This window comes from Felis catus, chromosome B2, assembly GCF_018350175.1.
Source record: "Felis catus isolate Fca126 chromosome B2, F.catus_Fca126_mat1.0, whole genome shotgun sequence".
Taxonomy (NCBI): Eukaryota; Metazoa; Chordata; class Mammalia; order Carnivora; family Felidae; genus Felis; species Felis catus.
In genome coordinates, this window is record NC_058372.1 from 74473219 (window position 1) to 74491559 (window position 18341).

Consider the following 18341-nt stretch of genomic DNA (forward strand, 5'->3'; position numbering starts at 1 on the left):
GTTTTCTTCAAGGTTTTACAAAATAATGCAAAGTACCAGGTAGTACCCAAAAAGCTGACTATAGGCAAACGCCTAGCTCAATGCCTACATCCAGCATTACCAGGTGGAGTTCATCGAAAGGCACTTGAAACATATGAAATTATCTTTAAAATCATTGGACCCAAGAGACTTGCCAAAGATCTTTTTTTATACAGGTAAGAATAATTTTTTATGTATAAATAAAATATATTTTTAACTGTGTTATGCTTTGTGCAGTAAAAGCTAAAGTACTGAAAACTCCTTAATGAAGTTTTTAGGTATCAATGTCAAATATTTTGATAGTTAAGTGCTTCAGAAAAATTTAGGATATTCCTTAATGTTAAATTTTTTTCTTTTTCTATGTCATTTATGATTTTTACTTAAAAGTGTTGAGACTACAGTACTTTCTGCCTTTTTAAACTTAAGGACTATCCAGAAAAAAATAAGATACCTTTATCTCTCAGCAGCTTTCAATGTAGTTGACCATTCTTTACCTGGAATAGCCTTTTTCTATTGGTTTACATTCTCCAGTTTACTTTCTCAATCTTGATATGGACATATGGAATTTTTTTTTTTAAGTTTTATTTACTTTGAGAGGAGAGCGAGCAGGTGGGGAGGGGTAGAGAGATAGGAAGAGAGAGAATCCCAAGCAGATTCTGTGCTGTGATAGCACAGAGCCCCATGCAAGGCTCAAATTCACAAACCATGAGATCATGACCTGAGCCAAAATCAAGGTCAGACACCTGACTGAGCCACTTAGGCATCCCTGGACATACAAAATTTCTTAAAGTTTGCTTAGTCTTATGTTTTCACTTTATATTCTTTTGTTGGGTGGGCATATTCACACCCACGGTTTATCTTTTAAGTGCCGACTCCCAACTTGGGATCACCAGTGTTGGCTTCTGCTTTAAACTTCTGGATTACTTGCCATCTCTTTGTGGTTCTTTAAAAGCAGCTGAAGCTCACCCTCTTCCAAACTAAGTTCATTTTCTATAAACCCAGCCTTTTGCAGTGCACTAAAGTTCAGTAAATGGCACCATTGTCCATCCATTTACATGAGCCTGAAATCCAAGGGTTACACTTAATAACTTGTTTTCTTTGCCCATATTCTTCTTCCCATGTACATTCTCTCACTAGGAGATCTGTTTCATTGGTGAAGCACAGGAGCAGAGGAATCAAAATAGTTTGTCTTTACCACTAACCAGCTCTGTGATCTTGGATCATTTTCTTCATCTCTCTGTGTGTATTCTCATTTGCAAAATGAGAATAAGATTACCAGTTTCACAGGATTGTTAATAGAATTAAAAATGTAAATATATATAAAGTGTTTAGAACAATGTGCAGCATATAGGAAGTACTCAATAATTGTTACCTATTGTTCTGATAGATGTTCCAATACATCTACTTATTTCCACCCTCACTGGCAGCGTCTATTCTAAGTAAGCTTTATCTCTAGCTTGGTCTTTGTCACTGGCCTTCTAACATTCACATAATATCTTGTTCTTACCCTTTTATACCCTTTTCTCCATACAGTACCAGAGTAAACTTTTTAATACATTAAATAGATGTCATTCCCCTGCTAAAAACCTCCATTGACTTCTTGCTGTTACTTAAAGTCAAAATCAAAACCCTTACTATGTTTCTAAAGTTTTGTATATTTTGGCCCTGCCCCTGTCAATTACCTCCAGCTCCTGCCACTTTCTACCCAATTTACTCCATTCTGTAACACAGGTCTCTTTGTTTATTGTTCCTCATTTTTTTCTTTTTCCCCCTCACTCTGTAATGCTCTAATCCAAATCACTGGTTAAATATCAGATCCCCAGAGAAGACTTGCCTAGTTATCCTATCTATAAGAGACTTTCTTCATCTTCATCATTAGTACTCAGTGGTTTTACTGTGATGTATTTAGAGGGAGGTATCTGTATTTATCCCAGTTGGGATTCATTGGGATTTTTAAATCTATGAATCAGTGACTTTTATCAATTCTGAAACTCTTAAAATTGCCTTGATTCCATCTATTCTGTCTCCCCTTTTTGGAACTATGAGTAAGCATGTGTTAGATCTTCTCACTCTGACTTTCCCATTTCTGATCCTCTCTTCCTTGTTTTTAAACATCTTGTCTGTGCTGCATTCAGGGTACTTTCCTCTTACCTAGCTTCCAGGTCACTAGTTCGTTCTCTCTCTCTCTCTCTTTTCATATAGATGTAAAATTTTTTCTTAACCTTATTGAGATATAATTGACTACAACACTAAATTTAAGGTATACAACATATTATTTGATATATGTATATACTGTGAAATGATTACCATAAGTTTAGTTAACACATCCATCCTAACCTCAGTTGTGATTTTTTTTTCTTATGACGAGAACTTTTAAGGTCTATTCTCTTTTAGCGACTTTCAAATACAGTACTGTTAACCCTAGTCACCATCTGTACATTACATCCCTGTAACTTATTTATAACTAGAAGCTTGTACCTTTGACCACCTTCACTCATTTCTCCTCCCCCCACCTGCTAGGCAACCACCATTCTCTTCTCTGTTTTTATGAGTTTGATTTTCTTAGATTGCACATTTAAGTGAGACCATACAGCATTTGTCTTTCTCTGTATGACTTATTTCACTTAGCATAATGCCCTAGAGATCCATCCATATTGTCACAAATGGCAAGATTTCTTTTTTTCCATGATTGTACTCCAGAGAAAGAGAGAATGTGCATGTGTGTGTACATGAGCGTGTGCACGTGCATAATCGTGTGACACTTTATCCATTCATCTGTCAGTGGACAGAAGTTTCCATGTCTTGCTGTTGGAAATAATGCTGCAGTGAACATGGGAATGCAGATATCTCTTCAAGATCCTGATTTCATTCCCTTCAGACATATAGCCAGAAGTGGGATTTCCAGATCATATTGTAGTTCTATTTTCAATTTTTTGAAGGACCTCCATATTATTGTCCATAATTGCTGTACCAGTTTACATTCCCTCCCACAGTGTACAATGATTCTATTTTCTCCACTTCTTCTCCAGCATTTGTTATTTCTTGTCTTTTGATAATAGTCTAACAGTTGTAAAATGGTACCCCATTGTGGTTTTGACTTGTATTTCCCTGATGATTAATGATCTTGAGCACATTTTCATGTGCCTATTGGCCATTCCAGGATCTTCTTTAGAAAAATGTTCGGGTCCTTTGCCCACTTTTTAATTCGATTATTGGAGGTGTTTTTGCTATCCAGTTATGTGAGTCCCTTATATTAATTTTGGATGTTAATTCTTTATTAGATATGTGGTTTACAAATATTTTTCTCTCATTCGATGGATTGACTTTTTGTTTTCTTGATCATCTTTTACTGTGCAGTAGCTTTTTCATTTGATGTAGTCCTCGTTGTTTATTTTTGCTTTTTTTGCTTGTGCTTTAGGTTTCATATCCAAAATATCATTTCTAAGACCAATATCAAGGAGCTTTCCCCCTATGTTTCCTTCTAAGAATTTTATAGTTTCTGGCCTTATATTTAAGTCCCTAATTCAAGTTAACTTTTGTGTGTGGCATAGGATAGGGGTCTAGTTTCATTCTTTTGCATGTATATATCTAGTTTTCCTCTTTTAGTCTTGACACTGGTAACTCAGACCTCATTTCTTTTTTTTTTTTTACTTTGGTCAGTCTTGTCATGGGTTTATCACTTTAGTTTTTTTTTTTTTAATGCAAACTTTTAGCTTTGCTGATTTGCTTTACTGTGCATATATGTTTTGTCTTTAAATTCTGCATGGATGTCTTAAAAATACCATCTAAAGTCAGTAACAGGTTTTTAGTAGTAATAAATACTACATTCCAAAGAGAAAGCACTTAAAAAGAAAAGCTGAGAATTGCTGAATCAATGTGTGTAATTCCCTATTAACTGATAGATTTTCCTTTCTTTTTTTAAAAAATTTTTAAATTTTTAATTTTTTTAAATGTTTTTATTTATTTTTGAGACAGAGACAGAGCATGAGCAGGGGAGGGGCAGAGAGAGAGGGAGACACAGAATCTGAAGCAGGCTCCAGGCTCCAAGCTGTTGCACAGAGCCCGACGCAGGGCTCGAACTCACAGACTGTGAGATCATGACCTGAGCTGAAGTCGGACGCTTAACCAACTGAGCCACCCAGGCGCCCCTGGATTTTCCTTCCTTAATGCAATATTTTTCTTTTATAATTCATGCCTGCTACTTTTTCAACTTTAAAATAACACAAATTTTACCTTAAGAAACATAGCTATTTTACAAAATTGCAGTATATCTGGAGCATCTGGGTGACTCAGTCGGTTGAGTGTCTGACTTCAGCTCAGGTCATTATCTCACAGACAGTGGGTTCGAGCCCTGCGTCAGAGTCTGTGCTGACAGCTGAGAGCCTGGAGCCTGCTACAAATCTGTGTCTCCCTCTCTCTCTGCCTCTTCCCTGCTCATGCTCTGGTGTCTCTCTCTCTCTCTCTCTCTCTCTCTCTCTCTCAAAAATAAACATTAAAAAAAATAAAAAATACATTACAGTATATCTGATTTTGTCACTGGTATGTTACGTAACAATAGTAAATTATCTCTAGAATACCACTTCTAGAAAACCATTTCTAAATATGGCAGACATTCTGACATACACATTATGGAGTAAAATTATATTGCTATTCTATAGTTGTTAAAAGCATACCTAATTTAAAAACTATAGTTTATATTAATGTTGGACTTTTTATTTTTCATTAAGTAATTTCTTTAATCTCAAGGTTTATGGTTTAGCATAATTACGTACAAAGACTTTGTAAACTTGTATAAACTATATTTTGATAAAAAATCATCTTGCCTCTTTGGGCTTATTTTTTTAAACATACAGTATATGGTCGTGTTACTAAGAAGGCTAGATGTGCAGTTTGAGTGCCACAAAGTCTTAAATGTGTATGTAAAGTAAAGTATGTAAAATTTTGGTAAAACAAATTTGGACCTCAGGCTGGAGAGAGATTTTAGAGCGGTGATCATTTAGGTGGCAGTTGAAGCCATGAGAATAATTGAGATCACCCAGGTACATTGTGAATAAGAAGGAAGGAAAAGGAAGACCATTCTGTGAATATTTAGTCAGTGAAGGGGAACAAGAGTCAGAGATAGAAAATGTAGCAGGAAATAGCTAACGTGGAAGCCAAAAGGGAAGAGAGTTTCAACAGAAAGTTGTGGGTGACAGTATCAAATATTACAGGCAAAGCAAATAGTAAAAGGGCTGAAAATAGAGCATAGGATCTGGCAGTTAATAGACGTTGCTGATGATAATGAGAATAGTTTCATTAGAGGGGGTAGAAGTATCCTGATCGAAGATCAGATGACAGGTGATAAATAGGGGAAAATGCATACTTTTTTTTTTTAATTGAAATGGGAAGATAGGTTCAAGCCAGAATGCAGTGAAGATAAAGGATTTGGGATTTTATTGTTGTAATTTATTCTCTTTTTAGACTCACAGATAACCACAATTGTGTTGAAAGGCAAAGATGTAAGTGGAAGAAGATAGATAGAAGTTATCAGAAGGGGGGCACCTGGTTAGCTCATAGTATGCAACTCTTAATCTCTGGGTTGTCCGTTTGAGTGCCGTGTTGGGTGTAGAGATTACTTAAAAAATAAAATATTTTAAAAAAGAGAAAGAAGTTAGAAGTGTGAAAAGGAAAATGGATGAAGCAGGATTCTGGCAAAGGCCGGCATTGGGCGCTGCAGTTTATGGAGGAAGGTAGCTTTGAGGAGGCTTCAACTATAAATTTAAATCAGACTGCCTAAAATTGGAGGCAGGAATGTGGGAAACTCAGGGAGTTCTCTCTTGATGACCTCTATTTACTGTACAAACTAGGAGCAAGAGATTCTTAATTCATTTGTTAAGCAGTCACTAAGTGCAAGAGGACTTGGTGCTAGGGACTTAGGATACAGAAACAGAAAGATAGTCATGGTACCTTGCTTTCTGATATTTACGGAATTACTTATTAGAATTAATAAAAACAGAATTACTTACTAGAATAAATAAGTATTGGGTACTATGGGAATATAAAATAGGGAGCCTAACCTAGTCTAATTAAGAGACATTCTCCTCCAGGGAATGGCTAGGCTAATTCCTGAAAGTCTAGGAGTCGACAAAAAGGACAGAAGTAAGGGAGCAGTAATTGAACCTGTCAGAACAGCTTGTGGAAAGGCCTGGACGCTAAAAAGAGCATGGAAAGATTTAAAACAAACCTGAAAGAAATTCTTCAGTATAGCTGGAGCAGAGGGTGCAGGAGTCAAATGGGTGAGTTTATGTGAGCTGTACAGAGATATGGAGTAGCAAAATGTTAAAACTGTGTTAAACTAGACTATCCTAAAGGCAACAGGAAGCCAATGAAAAGTTTTACTGAGGACAGCTGCTTCAGGGCAATACTGAAGCAGTACTTGGTAAGTCATGATGACTGAGCTGTATATAATGGTGGTGTCTTCTAAGAAAAAGTGTGGTAGAGATGGAGATAATTTACAGTATTTAAAAAATATCTAGAAGAGTGACTTGGAGAGAAAACTTGGTGATTGATTATAAGTTAGAGAAGATTTTTTTTTTAAAGGGTAAAGGATCACTTTTAAATTTATAGCTTTTTGGTCACCCAGACAGATGGTGATGCCATATTTTAAAATTGTGACATTTGAAGACTGTGAAATAGCTAGCTAGCTAGCCACTGGCTTTTGAGTCTGAAACTTAGGTGAGAAATCTGGGTTTAATGGAAGTAGAAGTCATCAATATGCAGGATATCATTTTGAGCCAATCGGTATAACTTATTATTTCATCAAAATATAAATTAAGGTTTATATACATATGTAGGTGATGAAATTTTGGGGTGATGGTGGCGTGGTCCAGAGCCAACAGCCAAGAAAGAATTCTTAAAGACATCTTTGGTGCAAAAAGGCGATTTTATTAAAGCATGGGGACGGGACCCATGGGCAGGAAGACCTGCACTGGGGTCATGATGGGTAACTGATTATATACCTTCAGGTTGGGAGGGGGTCAGGGATAGAGTAAGTCTCGAAGGTATTTTGGATGCAAGGTCTCCAGGACCTTGAGGGGTTAGCTTTTGCTAGGGAAATGCCATTTATTACCATTTAATAAAATGTCAGTCATGAGACCCTTCAGATGGATATCAGGAGGCCATAAGCTTGGAGTATGATTGCGAGCACGTATCTTGGGGCAGTTGAGATAAAGGAAGTTTCCAAAGGAATTTTTTTTTTAATTTTTTAATGTTTATTTCTTTTTGAGAGAGAGACAGAGAGACAGAGAGTGAGCAGGGGAGGAACAGAAAGAGAGGGAGACACAGAATCCAAAGCAGGCTCCAGGCTCTGAGCTGTCAGCACAGAGCCCGACGTGGGGCCCGAACTCATGAACCATGAGATCATGACCTGAGCCAAAGTGGGACACTTAACCAACTGAGCCACCCAGGTGCTCCTGAGGGATTTTTATATGTTAAAGTAGGCTTACAGGATCCTCGAGGTTGGGTTAATGTTAAGCTAAGATTCTCTTTTGCCTCTAGCAAAGCAAAGGCAACTGAGCTCCTAGAGGGAAGTCACACTGCCTGTTTCATGGATTTGTCAATGGGCTGTAGGCAATAAGGGGATTTAATGTTTCGTTAGCCTTAGTTTCCCACATCACCATGGCAAGCACCCTTTCCTTTGTTCTTGGGTAGCCAGGAGTGTTCAAGGAATATCACACATATTCTACCTGGGGGAAAGGGTCTGCCAGCCTGTATTTTGCCGTCAGCTTGCCCCACTCTCCCTCATCATATGTGCATATGAATTAATATTTTATAGTTAATGTGCTTCTCCTTACCCCCATTTATTTCTATGTTTTTAAACAGTTCTGGATTATTTCCTCTTCTTGCAAATGCTGCCATGTCTGTGAAACCAACATTGCTAAGTTTGTATGAGATATATTACCTGCCTTTGGGTAAAACACTGAAGCCTGGTCTACAAGGATTGCTAACTGGTATTCTGCCTGGCTTAGAAGAAGGATCGGAGTACTACGAGAGGTGAATTGGTGCTACTGTTGTTGCCACTAAGTGATCAAAGGCCTGGATTTGTCACCAAGTATCCTTGGATCGATAATGTTTTAACATCGCAAAAATTAATTATTCTAGACCCTTGAATATATCACGTGAAGATTTCTGTAGCAAAAAATAATTATTGTAGCATATCTAGTTTGTGTATTGCACTGAAAATATAGCTAAGAGCACAGACTTGGGAGATAGATGACTGGGTTCAAATCCTAGCTAAAAAGAAAGCTTTTTTAACATGGTCTGAAGTTTTTTATGTTTCCTCATCTATAAAACACACATAACACTTATTTCATTCTGTTATTATAATAATGAAATCAATCCAGTTCCTAGCACATGTAGGTCGCTCAAAAAATTGTGACCCATAATTTAAAATAATACAGTATAGGGGCGCCTGGGTGGCGCAGTCGGTTAAGCGTCCGACTTCAGCCAGGTCACGATCTCGCGGTCCGTGAGTTCGAGCCCCGCGTCGGGCTCTGGGCTGATGGCTCAGAGCCTGGAGCCTGCTTCCGATTCTGTGTCTCCCTCTCTCTCTGCCCCTCCCCCGTTCATGCTCTGTCTCTCTCTGTCCCAAAAATAAATAATAAATGTTGAAAAAAAAATTAAAAAAAAAAATAATACAGTATATAAGAATTTAAATTAATAAAAGAATGGGAAATTGAACCATGTGCCAACAGTTTTTAAATTCTTAGTGATGGAAAAGAGCCTAACACCAAGTACAGTGATGTTTTACTGGCTGTTGACATGATGCTCTTGATATTTTAATTTTTCAAAGAAAATGAATTAATGCATCTTGGAGCCTATTATTTCTTAGGAAGTTTATAGTTGTAGACAGCACATGATGGTGTTAACTATCTTTAATAGCTTGTTACTGATGTTCTCACCAAAAAGGAAATTATGAGTTGAGGTAGCAAACATAAAAAAGGCCAAACTTAATTTTATGAGTACACTTAATGACTTAAATTTAATTTATTCTAGCACACTCACCAGTTACTCTATTTTATGGTGGTTTATATGTTTCTGTAATAAAGTCAGACTCTAACCCTGAAAATACTAGATTACGCTCCTGAGCTACTTTGAGAAAATATAATTTTGGTCCTCAAAATTTATCATTTTCTTTTATTAACTTTTTTACTTACTTGCTTACAGTTTTAGAAACATATGTTTTATTTCATTTAGTGTATAAGTCCATTTTATTTTAAATTTTAAATTGTATTCTAAGGGAAGCACTTAAGTTTGCTAGTTGCAATTAAAAATATAACAGTGAATAATGATTTTTAGGACTATAGTCTGTGTTTTGTCTTGTTAATGTGTTTTAGTCAGTTTGAGCTGCTGTAACAAAAGTCCGCAGATTGGGTAGCTAATGAACAGCAAATTTATTTGTCCGAGTTCTAAAGACTAGAAGTCATTATCTGAGTACCGGCATGGTCATATTCTGGTGAGGGCCCTCTCCCTGGTTCGTAGCTGGTGTCCTCACACAGTGGAAGGGGCTACAGAGTTCTGTGGGATTTCTTTCATAAGAACTCATGACTTACGCATCTCCCGAAGGCTCCACTTCTCCTGATGCCATCATTTTGGGAGGATAGGGTTTTAATATGACCTTTTGAGGAGACATTCAGACCATAGCATTATGTTTTAGTAGCTTTTCAACACAAAGTATAATAAAGGGATTGATAAATGTGTTCTTTTAATCTATAGATATATTAAGGCCAGAAGGGAGTACAGTGTTAGGTTAAGTCACAGAGCAAGTAAACAGTAGAATGCATCATCAGATTCTTTTGATTCTGACTCTACTACAGTGTAATGAGTTTTTATGTATTACGTTATTCTATATTTGAAACTAATCATAAGTAATTTTTGATTGCAGTCCTTAATAAAGCAATAATATATCTTTGATTTTGTTATAGGTATAATTCATTAAAGTTTTGTAAATTATAAGATGTGAGGGCGATCTGGCTGTGATATCTGTCACCCCATTGATTTGATCGCCAGGGTTGATTTAGCTGACCTGGCTCGCTAAGCAGGTGTCTCCCTCTTCCCTCACCACTCCATGTGTGCCCCTCCCAAAGCTGTGTGCTTAGTTGAAAGGGATGACCTTCCCTGATAGAGGAGTACTGTTCTTTGGTCAAGGATATATGAGTAGCTACATTCCCCTGCTAGAATCCCCAAGACACTCTCAAAGTTATTGTGAGTTGCATAATATGATTTCAAAGAAAAGGAAACATTTGGAAAGTGTCCTTTAAGAATTTCATAGAAATCCAAGAGAAAATATTTTCTGCTACGGGATTACTGTTAACTAAAATGTATATGGTGGTCTGGGATGCCTGCGTGGCTCAGTCTGAGCATCTGACTCTTGATTTCGGCTCAGGTCATGATCCCACCCAGGGTCATGGGATTGAGCACCATGTCAGGCTCTGTACTAAGCATGGAGCTTGCTTAAGATTCTCTCTTTCTCTCTCTCAAATAAGATAAAATGAAATAAATTAAAAATAAATAAAAATCAAACATAAATAAAATTAAAAATAAATATGAATGTATATGGTGTTTAACAACCCACTAATGTAGATAGGACTTGGGGTGTTCTTTTTGTTGTCATTGTCTTCATTTTACAGATCAGGAAACTGAGGAAAGATTAACTGATTTCTCCAACTTACAGCTAGTAAATGGGGGAGCCAGGACTTAAATTCAGTCCTCTAAAGTATGTGCTTCTCCCAGTCTATCACATTTGTCTCCAGGGCACAGCATGTAAACTATACTGTAAATGCTTTCATACATTCCAGAAAAGAAGAATTTATTTTTAACATTGTGAAACTAAATGCTTCTCTCTTTTTTTTAATGTTTATTTCTGGGAGAAAGGGAGAGAACACAAGTTGGGGAGGAACAGAGAGAGAGAGAGAGAGGGAGAGAAAGAATCCCAAGCAGCTCTGCACTATCAGCGCAAAGCCCGGCATGGGACTGGATCTCACAAACCATGAGATCATGACCTGAGCCGAAGTCAAGAGTTCGATGCTTAACCAGCTGAGCCACCCAGGTGCCCCCTAAATGCTTCTCTTCTTAAGCCACTCTGTTTTTTACCTCAGAACAAACACTTTGCTGGAGAAGGTTGCTGCTGCAGTGGACCAGTCTGCGTTCTACAGTGCCCTCTGGGGGAGTCTTCTCACCAGTCCTGCTGTGCGTTTACCAGGAATCACATACGTTCTTGCCCATTTGAACAGAAAGCTTTCCATGGAAGATCAACTTTATATAATTGGCAGTGATATTGAGCTAATGGTAGGTCTATATGTGGTTGCTCATTTAACATACTTCTCAAGAGCCAGGCACACTATTACAGACAGATATTGAGAATCGTGCCACGAACAAAGTTCCTATTTTCACGGCGCTTACACTTTTCGTCAAGGAAACTTAAAGACAAAATTAGTCACTAATTATTCTTTTTAAAATCTTCAAAAATTTCTTTTCATGGAAAAAGAATTGTAGGTTATATGTTATCTCCATCCGTTATTCAAGCAAATAAATGGTCCTTATTACCATCTTGCTAACTGATCAGACCACTGTTAATATAGCCACATTAATTATACCCAAGCGAACCTTCTCTTCAATCATACCTTTCATTATGGGAAAGATGGGTTTTAGATTCTGTATGGGAATTTTGCAAGAAGATCTCTAGTACCAAAGTAGATGGTAAAAAATTGTACCAAAAAAATCACATTGATTAAACTTTTTAATTTCTAGATGAAGAACAAAAGGAAACCTTTTATCTCTGTAGTGCTATCTCTGAAAACTAGCAAGGAGTAAACAACAAACCCTCAAAGGCACTTTGAAAAGTTTTTTTAAAAATTGTGATTAACCATCCCATACTTTTCTCCCATCTGATTATGAAATGACTGAGATTTTTATGCAGATTTTGGTTACATTTATTAAACTGTAATAAACATACACTGAAAATAACATCTTGTGTGTACAGTTGTATGAATTTTGACAAATGCCTGCAGTCAGGTAATCAATACACTAATCAAGATAAAGAACATTTATATCACCCCACAAAGTTCTTCTGTGCCCCTTTGTGGTTACTTCTCTTACCCTGTGTTCCCAGGCCCTTGCAAACACTGGTCTGGTTTCTGTTTCTATAGTTGTGCTTTTTCTAGAACATTACATAGATGGAATCATACAATATCAGCCATTAAGTCTGGTTTCTTTCACTTTGTGTAACATTTGAGATTCATCCATGTGTTTGTATATATCAGTAGTTAGTTCCTTTACATTGCTGTGTAGTATTGTATTGTATGAATGTACCACAGTTTGTTTATTCATTCACCAACATTTGTTTCTGGTTTGGGCAGTAATGAATAAAGCTGCTATAAACAGTTGCGTACAGTTGTTTGTGTAGAAATATGTTTTTATTTCCTGGGAAAGTATTTAGGAATAGGATTCCTAAGTGGTTCATATTGTAAAGGTATGTTAACTTTTTTAAATAACAGCTTTATTAAGATATAATTCCTAGATTCCTCATGTAGTTATTTTTTTAATAGAATTTAGGTTGAATTCTTTTATGAATGAATTTTATAAAATGACTATACCATTTTGATGCAGATTTTAAAATTTATTGTTAACATTTCCTTTTAATGAGTTAATGGAAATTTTAAACACGTCACTTTATTTCTTTAAAAAATAAATGTCATAATTGAAAAACTATTTGTAACATATCACAGCCAAAGGACTAACTTCATTGTTATTCAAGGAGCTACTATAAATAAATAAGCAACTGTTAACAATCAAGTGGAAAAATGGATTTGAACAGATAATTTACCTAATAGAAATACAAATAAACATATGAAAAGATGCTCTATTACTTATAATAGAAATAAAAATTTACACCAGGATACCAATTGTCATACATCAGATTGGCAAAAATTAAAAAAAAAAAAGCATGAGTAAACATGAAAAAACAAATTGTCACACATAGCTGGTGAAAATATAAATATGCATAACCTTAATGGGAAGCATTCTATTCATGTTGCAAATGCATATCCCCAAGACCCAGAGATTCTACTTTAAGGGATTTATCCTATAATGTACATCTGTATATTATATATTGCAGCATTATTTACAGTAGTAAATATTTACCAACAGTACTAGTGTCTATTATTAGGAGCCTATTAAAAAATTAGGATTCATCTATGAAATAGAGTATCTCTTTGACCATGAAAAAATAATGAAGCTCTTTATGTAGTGTTAAGAAAAGATCTCCAAAATATATTGTTAAAAGAGAAAAGCAAAGTTTGGGATATATGCATGTGTGTTTTTATTTACTTACATTTCAGAAAATAGTCACCAATAATACTGGTTGCATTATAGAAAAGAAATCGGTTGGGAGATAGATATGGGAGAGAACTTTTTGCTGTATACTCTTTTGTGTGCCTTAATTTTTTTTTAAGCCCTCATATTTACCTATTTATTCAAAATAATATAAATACATTTAATTAGTGATAAGAAACTGAGAAGCAAACTTTTAGTTATTGGAAAAAATGAACCATTCCATTTGCACAGTAAATATTTCCCAATGTAACAGACAAGAGATGTTAAAGGCTCTTTTATTTCAGGTAGAAGCAGTAAGTACTTCCGTGCAGGACTCAAGTGTACTTGTACAGAGAAGCACACTGGACCTCATACTCTTCTGTTTTCCCTTCCACATGAGTCAGGTAACAACATTAATAATGATATTAACATAAGGAATTCTTTGGAACATCCTAGATTCCTCATGTAGTTATTTTTTTAGTAGAATTTAAGTTGAATTCTTTTATAAATTTGTAAGTATAATACATAAAAAGCAAATTCCTTTTTCAAGGAGTGGAATTTTTGGGAATTTGGGGGAAAAGTTGTAACCTATGAAAAACAAAAGATAATCATTGCTAACTCTGAGTGAGGCAGGTCTCTGAGACCTAGGTTCACCTAGCTGTTATCTCTGTCATGATGTTACCTTTTCTTGGTTTGGTGATTTGGTGATGTATGTTAGAATGTTAGCAGTGTTGGCTGTTGGAAAGCCAAATATTCAGTCACTGTGACATTCTCTAGTACTTTTATTACAAATGAGAGCAGTTAACAAATCATGAGTGAAGTGTTTCACTGGTAGAACTTAATTGAATCAATGTTCTCATTTTTAAAGAAATGGTCTAAATTCTTTGGAGCTCTAAACTTTGAAAAGTTATGAGCACCAATATGTGAGCATTCAGAATGGTACAACAAAAGTAATAAGATATGAAGAATTTCTACCTTGGAAAACTTTATTTCTAAAAAGTCATTAGCAGAAAAGACTATTGTTTGGGAGTTTTGTCAGAGCTGTGGTTAGTAGATAAACTGGTGGATTTTCATTATGATTTATCATACTCAGCTTTTTCTTTATTTATTCAGTTTGAAATTGAGTTGTTAATAATTGGAGAATTTTATACTTCATTGCCTATATTGCCCCTAATTGGGAGACAAAGTATACTCAGTTTCAATTTTTGTAAATGTTCCGTCCTTAAACCAGAAGCCTTTATTCTGTCTCTGACTTTTCACAGAAACACCTGCTGGGACATCAGTGTAGTCTGAACTTACCAGTATAGGGGTGGGCATACAGCTCACAAGGTAATAATGAGTTTGATTTGAATATGCTAAAATTAACGTATATGGCTCAAAAGCTTAAAATGTCTATTATCTGGATCTTTATTGAAAAAAAAATGTATTGACCTTTACTCTTAAACCTTCCCCGTCTTTCTTCCCTTCCAGGCATTCAACATTTTTTACTCCTTCAGTGTACGATAGGTGACTCAATAAGTCATGGTAGACTTAAACTGGGAAGAACTTAATTTGTAATCTCATTAGACCAGTGTTTCTCAACCTTTTGTTAGCTGAGTTTCCTTCAGTACTTTCTTACTCTACCACCTCTGTATCCCTCCTAGCCAAGAAGATTTTCTCAAGCCTTCCCTTCTATAATTTGTATTATAAAAACAATAGCTACGTTTAAAGTTTTTTTTAAGTACATACCCTACACAGAGCCAATATTTTCCACCTATTACCATACCACGTTTTTAGATTATCTGAGAGTATGGGTGAAGTTGTCATCTTTGTTCTCCGTTTTCCTCTTTCCATATCTTGCATATAATTTTAAGCAAATACTGATTGTAATTATAACTTAACAGAGCCTTTATTACCTTGTCCCATAAGTGATTACTGTTAAGAGCTTCAGCAGTTGACAGGTTATTAGACTCTTTTTACTTATTTCATGGAAAGTTGACCCTAATCTCTAACATTTATACCTTTAAGTGAGAATTGTTTTCCATATTAGAAATATGTGGTGATGTCAACAGTAAGCAAGAAGTGACTTCCAGGGCGCTTCGGTGGCTCAGTTGGTTGAGTGTCCAACTCTTGGTTTGAGCTCCAGTCATGATCTCACAGTTCCTGAGATCGAGCCCCATATCGAGCTCTGTGCTGTCAGTGCAGAGCCCGCCTGGGATTCTGTCTGTCTCTCTCTCTCTCTGTCCTCTGTCTCCCGGCCTCCAGCCCTGCACATATGCATGCTTTCTCTCTTCCAAATAAATAAATTAAAAAAAAAAAAGAAGAAAAAGTAGTGACTTCTTTAAGAATAGTTTTTTTTTCTCAAAATAAGATGGGAGACATTAGTACTTTTCAAGATTTTGTAGCAGTATCTGTAATCTTCATATCTGATGTTAGATCAGCAGTTCTCAAATGCTTTAGTTTTAGGACCCTGTTTTACTCTCTAAAAATATTGAGGATCCTAAAAAAAAAATCTTTTGTTTATGGAGGTTAGATTTATCTATATCATACTAGAAATTAAAACTGACAGATTTTTAAATATTTACTAATTTACTTAAAAGCTAACAGTAACAGAGTTATCATGTTAGTATAGATAACATTTTATGAAAGTAGCTCTTCCAACACATTGAAATAATTAGTGAATAGAGTAGAAATTTTCCACAGATTTCTTTAATATATGCTCTAGTATATGGAACAAAATGCTCATATCTGCTTTTGCATCCAATTTGTTGTGATTTTTTTCTTTCATTTGAAGTATATGAAAAAAATCTGATCTCACACTGATACGTAATTGGAATAGAGAGGAGTGTTTCAGCAGTCTTTTTGTTGTTGTTGTTAAAACAGCATATTCTTCTTTGATACTACACCATAACTCAATAAGAAGTGGTTTTTTAAAATGTTTATATATTTTGAGAGAGAGAGAGCGTGTACATATGAGTGGGAGAGGTAGAGAAAATCCCAAGGAGGCTCTGTGCTGTCAGTGTGGGGCCCAACATGGGACTTGAACCCATGAAACCGTGAGAGATCATGACCTGAGCTGAAATCAAGTTTCAGATGCTTAATCAACAGAGCCACCCAAGCACCTTTCAATAAGCTGCAGTTTTTAAAAAATTAGTTGCGGTATGGAATCTGAAACCATATCAATAAACTTTTCATGTTCTGTTTCATGAAAACCTGCTGGTCTTTCTTACCCTTGAATGGATGTTTTACCCAAATATGCTTTTGTAACATCATGGTTGGTTATTTGGAAAATGTTAGTTGCCGAATTATGCAGATCTTTCAAAGGTTAACACAGTAACAACTATCACATTTCTTACTATTCCCACTGATCTCATCAGTAAATTTTTTTAGGTATTGGGAAGCTTTCAAGCCAATTTAATTTAATTCAGTACATAGCCAAATAACAGATTTTATCAGGGTGCCTGGTGGGATCAGTCAGTCGAGCATGTGAGTCTTGACCTCAGTGGCAGGGCAGGGTGGGGTGGGGGAGGCAGGAATGAAGTTTGAGCACCAAGTTGGGTGTAGAGACTACTAAAAAATAAAATCTTTAGGGTGCCTGGGTGGCTGAGTCAGTTAAGCATCCACCTCTTGATTTCAGCTCAGGTCATGATTTCATGGTCGTGAAATCAAGCCCTATTTTGGGTTCTGTGCAGGGAGTGGAGCCTACTTAAGATTCTCTCTCTCTCCTGCTATTCCCCTGCTCCTGTCCTCTCTTTCTAAGAAAATAAAATAAAAAATCTTAAAAATTCAGATTTTCTCTTAGAAGCTCTAAATTTATTATTTGTAATGATGAATATGAATTGTTTTGTTGCAGTGATGCTTTATTTTTGAGAAAATATGTGCCACGTGTTCAAGCCTGGTAATCATAGTTTGTATCAATCACTCTTTCAGGCAAAAGTGGTATTTGATGAAAAAAAAAAGCCGATAGTACAGCTCACAATGCAAACAGTCACACAAGTGTTTTTCCTCAAGACATCCATCATATTTTTTTTTTTTTTTGAGAGACAGAGCGTGAGTGGGGGAGGGACAGAGAGGGAGACACAAAATCTGAAGCAGGCTCCAGGCACCGAGCTGTCAGCACAGAGCCTGACAAGGGGCTCAAACTCAGGGACCATGAGATCATGACCTGAACCGAAGTCAGACACTCAACCGACTGAGCCACCCATGTGCCCCTAGACATCCATCATATATACTTCAGTATATGTCAGAAGTGTTTTGTGTATACTCCCCATTTCATTACACAGGACATGTGTTAAAAGACGTGTGTTCAGGGACTAATATTTAATAAAACAAACTTCTGCTTCATCAACAACGTTCTTGAGTGAAACTGGCTTTTTTTTTTCTTTGTTTTTAATTTTACTAGAAGTATATGGCAGTAAAGAATACCATGACCACAAGTACGGTAGATGCCACTGCTGTCCTGCTTCTTTTCATGCTAAGATGCTGGCAGTTTTACTCAGTATTGCATAATCAGAGCAAATGCCCACACATCAAACAAGGCAGATAACATTTTGGAATTGTCATGAATATAGTTTTTACCTCGTGGACCCCCTGAAAGAGTCTTAGAGATCCTCAGGAGTTCAGGGACCACACTTTGCGAATTGCTTAGATTAATAAAGACCTCTGTGTTCAGATGAGTGACCATAATTTTTTGGCTATTGATGATCTGTGTTCTGTAACATCTCAGTTATTTCTCGAAGATTCCTTTAAAACATGTAAGCTGCTTAATACTGTCAAGAAGCATGGCGTAGTAAAAAGTTGACAAGTCTATGATAAAGAAGTCAGTTCTCAAAAATAAAGTTAATTTTTTTGTAAAGTCCATTCTCTATCTAGGTGAGGCAATAACCAGACATTTGAATTTGGCTAAGTACTTAGGCCCTTTCTATTCTAGAGTGATTGTTAGACTAATTGATTTCCACGTTACCTTCTAATGCTCAGGGTCCAAGATTCTCTTT

The 18341-nt window shown here is 36.1% G+C and overlaps 1 protein-coding gene across 10 annotated transcripts in view; it reads left to right on the forward strand.

Moving 5' to 3' along the window:
- The window catches only part of DOP1A (DOP1 leucine zipper like protein A), a 114340-nt gene that overhangs the window by 37701 nt on the left and 58298 nt on the right, over nucleotides 1-18341 (forward strand). For 8 of the 10 annotated variants that reach the window (XM_019830895.3, XM_019830898.3, XM_045057773.1 and 5 more), the window contains exons 3-6: nucleotides 13-194; nucleotides 7879-8049; nucleotides 11154-11343; nucleotides 13674-13772. In XM_019830895.3, coding sequence (XP_019686454.2) covers nucleotides 13-194; nucleotides 7879-8049; nucleotides 11154-11343; nucleotides 13674-13772 — 642 coding nt within the window. Of the gene's footprint in view, nucleotides 1-12; nucleotides 195-7878; nucleotides 8050-11153; nucleotides 11344-13673; nucleotides 13773-14630; nucleotides 14698-18341 lie in introns of those variants that run through there. The other 2 variants (XM_019830900.3, XM_045057774.1) reach the window with 2 other exon arrangements.